The following is an 11,990-nucleotide window of genomic DNA, read 5'->3' on the forward strand; positions in this document are numbered from 1 at the left end:
TCATGCATAAAAAGCACATTCATATATAGTAGGCAACAGAAGGGAGATAAGCGTTTGTGCCAGAACTAGTCGTCCGACCAAGGCCTGAATACCCGTAAGTACCTGTGCCTGGTACCTCTTGGGGCATCTGATTATGTGCAGAGACATGCATTCAGATCTTTTGCTCTTACCTGAAGAGATCCCCTTCCATGATTGTGTTATTGAAGGTCTTTGATGGGTAATAACATGGCTTGTCCTGAGCTGCATGGACGAAAAGGGGAGAGCCATCATAGAAACACCAAGAACATGATTAGCTCATGAACTGCTTATAATAAAAATATCTTTAAATTCTATTGCTGCTACTGAATATAATAGAATTGCAGAAAGGACACTAATGTTTTATGTAAAAACTGAACGAACATATGAAGTTTCTTTTCTATCTCATAACACCAGTAAGGCACGGTAGACTTAAGTGTAAGAAAGTCAAAGATTATTTACCAGCGCATTGTAAAGTACTGTTATCAGCGACGATCCCTTCTTCAGAGTGCCACTCTCCATTCTGACATGGCATCGTTACCACAGCATCACCATCCGGAAACACGTGACCGGGCTCGCACTCTGCCGTCAGGTGTGTCTCATTGATTGTCAGACTGATATTGACGGTCCTGACCTGGGGTTTTTTACAACGTCGCACTTGACAGTGTTCGCCCGTGAACTGATCCTCGCATTGGCACTTGTTTGGTGCCACGCATCGTCCGCCGTTCTGGCAGCCCAGGCGCCCACAGGAAGCTATCAGATATATATATATATATATATATATATATATATATATATATATATATATATATATATTTAATTTGTAATGGCTACGATATATTTTCCTTTAGATGATAAATTAAAAAATATACAAATACAAAAAAAAAAAACAAAAAAAAAAAAACAATCGTGCTTGTTAGATGTCATATTTAAAGGGATTACATACTCCTATCCCGTTGTGGCAAATGGGATTGTCACACGGAGTATGTTCTCTAGTATTTAGTAAGCAGTTTAGTATGTTGAACACACTTAGATAGTATGTAAGGATTGTTGCATAAAATATAATAAAAAAGGAATGGTATCATTATTTCTGTAAGAGTATTGACAATGACAGGTTAATGAAGACTCACGCTGACACCTGAAGTCGTCGGGGAGGTCCCAGGCACCGTCCCTGCAGACTGCCACTCCTCCAGGCGCCGTGCCCGGAGGGAGAACGTATCCTTCGTGGCACTCCACTCGTAGTTCGTCGTCAGTGCGGACGATACTTGCCTGTGCGTCCGGGAATGAGGGTTCAGGGCACTCCTTCACCTCGCAGGTCTCGCCCTTGAAGCCAGGGCCACACTGGCACTGACTCGGGGCTATGCAAGTGCCACCATTCTGGCACCCACTTCCGCAGTTCGCTGAGGGTGACGATTATTGTTATTTGACGGTTTGCCTTTTATGCCTGAATTCGTAATTTGTTTCTCTAATGTTTCAATTTAATTTCACGGCATTGTTTTAATTATTTGATATTTGCACAAACTTTGACTACTTTAACTGATCAATTTTGCACTAATCTTATTTTGGTGCCATGAAGTATAAAACAATTCGATACATGTTGACAAAGAACTATATGAAGCATTGTAGTTAGTATTGTGTTTTTACTGCAATACCGATTTAATCTTGAGAAAGCCACATGAATAACAGATATAGCATCTATGAGAACCTGTCCCTAGGCTAAATAAATGGCGACGGTTGCATGAAAAAGGTCAGGCGGAAGGCGTCCTCAAAGGAGTGGGAGAAAAGGAAGAGTGGAATTGTTGAGGTAATGTCAGAGCTCTGAATGTCGGCGCTCCGGCCCGCGAGGGAGAGGGCTGGCTGTTGTAATGGAGATGAGAAAAGTAGACATAATATGTGTATACGACGCCAACTGGAAGAGGAGGAAGAGAATGGTGTAGGGCGTAATCAAGTGTGTCAGAGGTAAAGAAAGTATCTGACAAAGTGTACAATGAATATGTAAAAGATAAGCTGGATGATGATGAATGATGAATGTCATCAGCACATATGCCCCACAAGTAGGGCTTGAGATGAAGGAAAAATAAAATGTCTGAAGTGATTGGATGAAGTGGCAGAGAGATTGACTGAGAAAGAGTGGCGAATGGAGCAGGCTTTAATGGGCATGTTGGCGAAGGAAACAGAAATATTGAGGAGATGAGGGGTTGGTATCATGTCAAGGAAAGGAATGCGGAAGGGCAGGTAGAGGTGGACTTTGCTAAAAGGATGGAAATGGATGTGTAAATACATATATTAAAAAGAATGAGGACAGAGATGTAAAACAGTAAAGGTAGGTACACTATGTTCTATACAGAAGAACCAACCTATAAGATATTGGAGATTGTAAGGTTATGAAAGGGGAGAGCATATCTAGACAGCATATATAATGATGAAAAGGGGAGTGAGAGGTGAACCAAGCATCAGATGGTGGAAATTGGAGGAGGAAGACTGCTGTGTGAAGATTCAGCTAGAACGGTACATGGTGTGAATTGATTGTTGAACGAAAAGGTACAAAAGAGGAAAAAGAGGACGAGAATATCAGGAAGCATTGGAATAGCAAGAGAGATGAAGAAAATTGACAGAAGTGGAATGAGTCGTAGTGTGTGGGAAAGCGAGAGGTGACAGAGACTAATGGAAAAAGTGGATTGCCAACAATGAGAGCAGTTGGGGACTAAGGGAGGAGAAAAAGACATGTAGCACATTCGGACCGAGCTGGGAAGGAAGCGGAGCAAGTTAGGGTGATGAAGGTGCAATATCAATGCGCCGACAAAGAGAAGAGTATATTGATGTTTGCTGATGACATTGTCAACTTTTGAGAGAGTAGGTAGCAGGTTGAAGCAACTATGGAGAGGTGGAAGTAAACACAGGAGAGGGAATATGAAAGTTATAGGAAATACATGTGCGGGAATGAGTAGATTTGCCGAAGGTGAGTGAGTATGAAATCGTCTATTTAATGTTATGAAATATGTGGTAAAGAGGTGGTCGGAAAAGTGCGACAGGCGTGGTTTATAATAGAAAGGTATCTACAAGAGTGAAAGGGAAAGCATGCAAAACGGTCACGAGACGGAGGTAGAGTGGCAAAAGTGAGGAACGTCCAATTTCCATGAGGAGTGACGAGGAACAACAGGATTAGTACATTGGGCAGCGCAGTCAGGATAGGCTGGAAAGTGGGTCATGCGAGACTGAAGCGGGCTTTATGGAAAAGATGATGATAATGAAGCCAGTAGGGAGGAGGATAAGGAAGCCTAAGAGAATGTTTATGAATGATATGGAGCAGTCGAAAGAAAAATGATATATTGGTATGCACTGCATGCTCAAATAATTAGCCAACGTGAATCAACTAATATATTCCAGAATAAAGAACAGTAACGCAGTGAGTAAAGAAAATTCCTGCATTTAATCCGGTTCCTATTCTCTGGACGTGAAATTTATACTCACGGAAGCACACTACTCTGTCGCCTTGTATGTCTTCCGGCGGCACTGTCCACTGCCCAGCCTGGCACTCCGCTTCCAGCACGTTTTTTCCTGACCGAAATGCGTACTTTTCATGGCACTTCACCTTCAGGCTTACAGGAGTGACGACGATGTTCCCATTGAGTGCCAGCATATCCGGGCACATTTTCCTCTGGCAGCCGAGAGTGCCGCAGTCAGCTGTTTTATACGGAATCAGTCAAATGACTGAATATGTCCATCGCATTTAGAGTGAAGGAGATATGCATAAGGCAAGGCAGACAAGTTTATTTTTCCTGGATTGTCATAATCGACCTCATTACTGTCATGAAAGTATTCTTATTCTTATCATTATTATCATTGTTGTTATATTACTGTTATTGTTATTATCGTTATTCATTTATATTGTTTAGTAGTTACTGTTGCTGCCAGTATTGTTACTGATGATGACGTTATGTTTGTCACTATAATTATAATCCTGTATATCACTATGATGTTCTTAGTAAAATCACCCCATATAATGTTTTATTTACCATTTCAATATTATTATCAATTAACGGTTGTTATTAGGGGTTACTGAATTTGGAAAAATCCTAATAGAGGCTGGAAAATATCATGGTGACTTACGCTGACACCTAAAGTTGTCTGGGAGGTCCCAGGCGCCGTTCCTGCAGACTGCCACTCCTCCAGGCGCCGTGCCCGGAGGGAGAACGTATCCTTCGTGGCACTCCACTCGTAGTTCGTCGTCAGTGCGGACGATACTTGCCTGTGCGTCCGGGAATGAGGGTTCAGGGCACTCCTTCACCTCGCAGGTCTCGCCCTTGAAGCCAGGGCTACACTGGCACTGGCTCGGGGCTATGCAAGTGCCTCCATTCTGGCACCCACTTCCGCAGTTCGCTGAGGGTGACGATTATTGTTATTTGACGGTTTGCCTTTTATGCCTATATTCGTAATTTGTTTCTCTAATGTTTCAATTTAATTTCGCGGCACTGTTTTAATCATTTAATATTTGCAAGCTATGCAAGTGCCACCATTCTGGCACCCACTTCCGCAGCTCGCTGAAAGGCATGATGCGGTGTGCATTGTGGTTTTCTTTCTTTCAATTTTTATTTTACTTTTTTCTTTGTGTATGTTGCTACTAGAATGGCATAGATGCAATATTAGGCTTCATGCAGCACAAATTTGGTATCCGTTGCACTAGTGTTGGCCATTATCTTGCGTTATATCGACAGCCCGAGAGAGTAAAGGCAAATGATAGAAAAACAGCTTTGTATAAAAGATAATTCATAGTCTAAAAAACTGTATTTGCTACTAAGATAGTAATAAAAATTATAATTCTAATGTTACGCACATAAAGCATTTTTAGTGTAACAATTATAAACTAAGCATGGACATTAGATAGATCTTGGGAAAATTATTAGTTTTGTCGTAAAGAAAAAAAAAGTGTTTGCTGGTAGTATTTGTGATCACGTGAGTTTCGGTTTGTGCATCGTGAGAAGAAAAAGAATATCTTGTAATGACAAGAAAGGAATGAGTATTTGTAGATAGGGTCTTAGTTCCATTATGATTTGAGCCTTATGTGAAGAAAACCAACATTTTTCATGTTTGAATAACAATGATAATTAAGACCGAGCTAAACTACGAATAAATATATATCACATAGGGATATATATCGTGTATTCAAATAACAATTCAGTGAGGATTAACTGAAGTACATTCTAGCATAAATCATAGCAAAATGGATTCCGCATTTAACCTGTTCCGAGAACTTGTCGGTCTTTCCCTTCGACCTTTATATGGAATTTTCTGATCACAAGTTTTGTACTCACGGAGACACGCGATTATGTCGTCTTGGAGGTCTTCAGGCGGCACTGTCCATTGCCCAGCCTGGCACTCCGCTTCTATCGTGTCTTTCCTTGACGCAAGCTTGTATCCTTTGTGGCACTTCACCCTCAGGCTCACTGGCGTCACGACGATGTTCCCGTTGAGCGCCAGTATGTCCGGGCACATATTCCTCGGGCAGTCGTCTCCGACGAGACCCGGCGCGCAGCTGCACCGGCCCGGCGCTACGCAACTGCCGCCGTTTTGGCAGCCGAGACTGCCGCAATCAGCTGTTTTATACGGAATCAGTGGGTTGAGCATATCTGCCATATTTAGACTGTAAGAGTATAGATGTGTTGTATAAGCAATATATATTCTAATTCTGTGGGTTTTTTTATATATTGCATGATCATAATAATTATTGTTACCATTGTTCTAGTTGTGCCTGGTATTATTGAGTTTTATCATCAGTGTCTTCAACAGTATTTTTATTGTTCCTTATATCATCTGCATCATCATTTCTATCATTTTTATTGTGGTTTTCATTACTGATATTATCAGGATCATCATTATCATTGTCATCATCATCAGCATTACCATTTTCATAATCATCAATTTCATTTCATTATTATTATTATCATTATAAATGCTATGAAGTGAAAAAATCCTGAAGGAGGCTGGAAAGTAACTTGGTTACTTACGCAGACACCTGAAGTCGTCGGGGAGGTCCCAGGCACCTTCCCTGCAGAATGTCACTCCTCCAGGCGCCGTGCCCGGAGGGAGAACGTATCCTTCGTGGCACTCCACTCGTAGTTCGTCGTTATCACGGGTAATATTAGCTTGTGCGTCCGGGAATGAGGGTTCAGGGCACTCCTTCACCTCGCATTTCTTACCCTTGTACCCAAGGCTACACTGACACTGGTTCGGAGCCATGCAAGTGCCTCCATTGTGGCACCCATTTCTGCAGTTCGCTGAAAGGCAGAAATGTCACGCTCTGTAATGACAGAAGGGCAAGGTTTCTTCCTGGAACTTTCATTTAGTTCTTGTCCAGATACAGTTCCCTGTATAATGGAATACTTGCTTGAGTGGGGGGGGGGGGGGGCGATAGATAAGAAATACTTACGGACGCATTCTGGAACGGACTGACGCCAGGGTTTGCCGTTGTAAGTAAACTGCCCCGTGTCCTGGTTGCACTTAATGTAGATCCTGCGCTTGCCTCCTTTAAATTTGTATCCTGCATTGCACTTGATCTTGCAGCTGCTACAGGGAGACAGAACGAAATTGTTACAGCAGGGAAAGGAACAATGTCCGTTGCTGTCATTAGATTTTAATAACCAATGTTTTCCAATCGAGTATCATCATAATTGCTACTTGCAAAATGATCCTGTTATTGTTCAATCTTCAGTGCAATTATCAGTGATGATAATAGTGGCATCAGTATCATCAGTATCTTCATAATCTTTGTCATTGTTATTGGTACATACAATTTGTATGGTCATTATATCAGCACAATAAGTGTTACCATTATTATCATTAATTTTGTATTGTTTTTTCGATGGTTATTATTATCATTTACATTATCCTCTTAGCTGATCAAAAGAAATTAAATACTGTAATCACCGTTCTTATTAGTATTTCATTCAGAAATGCTAATTCTATTTTTTCATAAAAGTCGAGACAAACGAAACGTCGTCGGTTCTCCTAATGTCCATTTCCTTAGTGTGTTCCGCGTTCTGCCAGGCTTGGCGTAGAAATGAATGTTTTCATCGTGGATCCGAATTCTTATGGATTGAACTTTGAAACACAATGTTATGATTTACTTCTTTACATGCAGGACATCCTTAAAAGAGTAAAAATAATTTTTGACAATTTTAGCGCCTGTTCAAAATATCTTTGCTTTGAGAAATACCCAAAAATGATTTCTTCCTAAACACGTTTTAGAATTGTTCAACGACCAGACTCACCTGAATGAGCACATAATGAGTCCATTGGCCACCTCGGATGCCTGGTCTTTGTCACAGCCTGAAGAGATAGGGACACATATTGCTTAAAATGGAAATGTGCCATTGAAAGAGAGAAGTAAAAAAAAAAAAAAAAAAAAAGAATAATCAGAGAGGGCCGCAGTCAACACAGCTTATTCCTTTTGGATAAATACGACTTGCTAGAGCTCGTGAAACTGACTGTTTGGGTCCTTCTAGTTTTCAAGCGTGGCGCAGCAGCAGATTAAAGGGTTTAGCTTTGGGTTTCCAAATAAGTGTGGTCTTGGCTTACCTCAGCAGCATTATCGACATCCATTCCACATGGCTGATCCCTCGCAAATGGCAAGCACTGGGGGATTAAGCTTTGAATCCGTGTGGCACACCAGAACGAAGGAGGAGCACACAACACGTCGATACTTTTCACACTCTCTTTCATTCACTCGTTATGATGGTATTTGTTGTGTTTTACTCTTTCATAAGGCTTACGTGTTTCATCTGAGAGGCATTCTCATATTGTAATCGACTAAAATCGAAGTAAGAGGTTCATATCAGCTCCGGCAAACTCATAGTTTTATGAGAGGGCAAAACATGTTTCGTGTTTTTTACTTTAGTAAACAAATGCGAAAGAAATAACCAACGAAAACCATGAAGAGATGAAGAAGAGGAAGGCGATCTGTGCTTGCGCCTGCGAGTGCCAATAGAACAAAGTAGTCATACTGCCACAGGATTGCATTGTAGACACAGCACATGGTCTGGGCCGCCCTTCCTTTCCCATTTTGCCTGCACATCCTGCATCGCCGGGTCTTCAGAGCGGAGGCCGGCGCCTTGCTGCGCGTCATCACTCTCTGAAGCTCGTGCTTGACAAAGAGGCGGACGGGCGCCCTTTAAGCCTTCCTTTCTTTCTTGCCCCGGAATTGCCAATTTTGATGTATCTCTTGCAATACATTGGATCATGGGAGATGGATCTTCCATGTACTTCCCACAAAGGGCTTAGACATTAGACCGTATTGGCCGTAAAATAACCCCAACGACGTTTCTAGAGACAGTAATCATATTTTGGTTGTCCCCATAAATCTGGGACAATCTTCGTAATACGCTGAATATGTAAAGCTGGAAGATTTTTAATGTTGCCGAAAAAGAATCAGAAGAGATTACACTACAAAAACAGTGATAAAGATGCATTTCAGTTTCCCTTTCTTGATGGTAGAGAAGAGAGATGTCATTAAGTGCTCCAGCGACCCAGTCAAGGGTTGTTAAGGGACAGATGAAATGAGGCACTGATATGATACACAGCGTCAAGTGACGAGATCAGAGGTGAGACTGGTGTGCTCCCTCTCTTGTTACGGCACTTTTCCTAAATGCATTTGAAACACGGACACTCACAGAAGAGCTACAGAAAAGAACGGGATGTTATCGAAAGATCTTGTCCATTTCGTTCACAGATCATGTACCCAAATTCATTTATCACTTGAAGATATTTCATACCCTTTACTTGACTATTATTTATCATCTGCCAAAGGAACTTACTCTTCTCCACCGACACGTTTGCTGCTGACATCCAGATCAAACTGCAAAGAAAGAAAAGAATTTGATTTTCTCTCGAGTTAGAATCAATATTTGGGGATAGATTATTCTGTGAATCATTATTATCATTATAAGTGGTCTTCGATGTTATTGCTGTCACCATCATCATCACCATCCTTTTTATTATCAGCATTAATCTGAATATTACCATTACTATTAGTACTAACATTACTACCATCATCATCATTATCATTATTAACATAATTGCAATTGTTATTAGTATTATCGTTAATATAATTATTATTGATATCAACACTATGTTTATGATAATGAAGATGAGAGGGGTTATTAGAATAATGACAGAAACACGTGTCGGATATTATCATAGTGTTCAGGATAATAATCTTTACAAATATCATCATCCTTATTATTGTTATTATTATTATTGTATTATTATTATTATTATAATTATTTTCATAATCATTATCATTACTATTATTACTGTTATCATTATTATTATCATCATCATTATCATTATTATTATTATTATTATTATTATTATTATTATTATTATTATTATTATTATTATTATTATTATTATTATTATTATTATTATTATTATTATTATTATTATTATTATTATTATTATTATTATTATTATTATTATTATTATTATTATTATTATTATTATTATTATTATTATTATTATTATTATTATTATTATTATTATTATTATTATTATTATTATTATTATTATTATTATTATTATTATTATTATTATTATTATTATTATTATTATTATTATTATTATTATTATTATTATTATTATTATTATTATTATTATTATTATTATTATTATTATTATTATTATTATTATTATTATTATTATTATTATTATTATTATTATTATTATTATTATTATTATTATTATTATTATTATTATTATTATTATTATTATTATTATTATTATTATTATTATTATTATTATTATTATTATTATTATTATTATTATTATTATTATTATTATTATTATTATTATTATTATTATTATTATTATTATTATTATTATTATTATTATTATTATTATTATTATTATTATTATTATTATTATTATTATTATTATTATTATTATTATTATTATTATTATTATTATTATTATTATTATTATTATTATTATTATTATTATTATTATTATTATTATTATTATTATTATTATTATTATTATTATTATTATTATTATTATTATTATTATTATTATTATTATTATTATTATTATTATTATTATTATTATTATTATTATTATTATTATTATTATTATTATTATTATTATTATTATTATTATTATTATTATTATTATTATTATTATTATTATTATTATTATTATTATTATTATTATTATTATTATTATTATTATTATTATTATTATTATTATTATTATTATTATTATTATTATTATTATTATTATTATTATTATTATTATTATTATTATTATTATTATTATTATTATTATTATTATTATTATTATTATTATTATTATTATTATTATTATTATTATTATTATTATTATTATTATTATTATTATTATTATTATTATTATTATTATTATTATTATTATTATTATTATTATTATTATTATTATTATTATTATTATTATTATTATTATTATTATTATTATTATTATTATTATTATTATTATTATTATTATTATTATTATTATTATTATTATTATTATTATTATTATTATTATTATTATTATTATTATTATTATTATTATTATTATTATTATTATTATTATTATTATTATTATTATTATTATTATTATTATTATTATTATTATTATTATTATTATTATTATTATTATTATTATTATTATTATTATTATTATTATTATTATTATTATTATTATTATTATTATTATTATTATTATTATTATTATTATTATTATTATTATTATTATTATTATTATTATTATTATTATTATTATTATTATTATTATTATTATTATTATTATTATTATTATTATTATTATTATTATTATTATTATTATTATTATTATTATTATTATTATTATTATTATTATTATTATTATTATTATTATTATTATTATTATTATTATTATTATTATTATTATTATTATTATTATTATTATTATTATTATTATTATTATTATTATTATTATTATTATTATTATTATTATTATTATTATTATTATTATTATTATTATTATTATTATTATTATTATTATTATTATTATTATTATTATTATTATTATTATTATTATTATTATTATTATTATTATTATTATTATTATTATTATTATTATTATTATTATTATTATTATTATTATTATTATTATTATTATTATTATTATTCATATATCTAGTTACTATAACTCACCACAGTATACACAGCAAGAAGAAAATACTTCTAGCCATGTTGATGCCTGGGTCGGACCAAGGAGGGGACGCGTGCACTGGCCAGCCACGGGAGGAGCTGAACTGAGGGAGCGGGGGAGGGAGAGAGTAAATAAGAGAGAGAGAGAGAGAGAGAGAGAGAGAGAGAGAGAGAGAGAGAGAGAGAGAGAGAGAGAGAGAGAGAGAGAGAGAAAGAGAAAGAAAAAGAGAGAGAGAGTTTCACAATAAAAAAAAAAATATTCAGTATTATTATGACTTCGTTATATCCACTTGATATCATCATGTGAGCACCTATTATACATCTTATCATTGTTCTGCCGTTCGTTTTTCGTTAAGAGCAGCGCACATCCTTACGCTGTTCACATCGGTGCATTGTCTTTTGCACAGCACGCGGTCACCTCCTCGCGTCCTACGGACATTTAACCTGGCAATCACCAAGGAGTCAGTTAATGGGCCAAACCGACTTTCCCCGAGTATTCGTTTTTTTTATGTCTTTTTATCCTATTCCTTGAATCATCAGGAATTTGTTTTATTTCCATACTATCATCATTGTTATTGACTTTACAGTAATAATAATTACAATAATAATGATAACATAATGAACAATGATAACAGTAATAGAAATAAACGGAAATATAAGGAACTGCCTGGTGATTATCTGCGAGTAATGAAATATAAAGAAAAACACAGTGCAAGCCCCCAGTGCCAATGGATTGACACAGGACCGGAAGAGTGATAAGGGTTGAGATAACTC

The 11,990-nt window shown here is 34.5% G+C and overlaps 1 protein-coding gene across 1 annotated transcript in view; it reads right to left on the minus strand.

Moving 5' to 3' along the window:
- LOC122261885 (uncharacterized) overlaps positions 1 to 11,314 on the minus strand; it is a 47,091-nt gene extending 35,777 nt beyond the window's left edge. The window contains exons 1-11 of the mRNA XM_086541433.1: positions 11,220 to 11,314; positions 8,826 to 8,866; positions 7,284 to 7,341; positions 6,443 to 6,579; positions 6,021 to 6,290; positions 5,328 to 5,609; positions 4,126 to 4,395; positions 3,487 to 3,699; positions 1,146 to 1,415; positions 478 to 768; positions 171 to 240 (exon numbers count right to left, since the gene is read on the minus strand). Coding sequence (XP_086397559.1) covers positions 171 to 240; positions 478 to 768; positions 1,146 to 1,415; positions 3,487 to 3,699; positions 4,126 to 4,395; positions 5,328 to 5,609; positions 6,021 to 6,290; positions 6,443 to 6,579; positions 7,284 to 7,341; positions 8,826 to 8,866; positions 11,220 to 11,257 — 1,940 coding nt within the window. The 5' untranslated portion in view covers positions 11,258 to 11,314. The remainder of the gene's footprint in view (positions 1 to 170; positions 241 to 477; positions 769 to 1,145; positions 1,416 to 3,486; positions 3,700 to 4,125; positions 4,396 to 5,327; positions 5,610 to 6,020; positions 6,291 to 6,442; positions 6,580 to 7,283; positions 7,342 to 8,825; positions 8,867 to 11,219) is intronic.
- Between the last annotated feature and the right edge of the window lie 676 nt (positions 11,315 to 11,990).

This window comes from Penaeus japonicus, unplaced genomic scaffold, assembly GCF_977035675.1.
Source record: "Penaeus japonicus unplaced genomic scaffold, GWHDUDI00000001_assembly GWHDUDI00000011, whole genome shotgun sequence".
Lineage (NCBI taxonomy): Eukaryota > Metazoa > Arthropoda > Malacostraca > Decapoda > Penaeidae > Penaeus > Penaeus japonicus.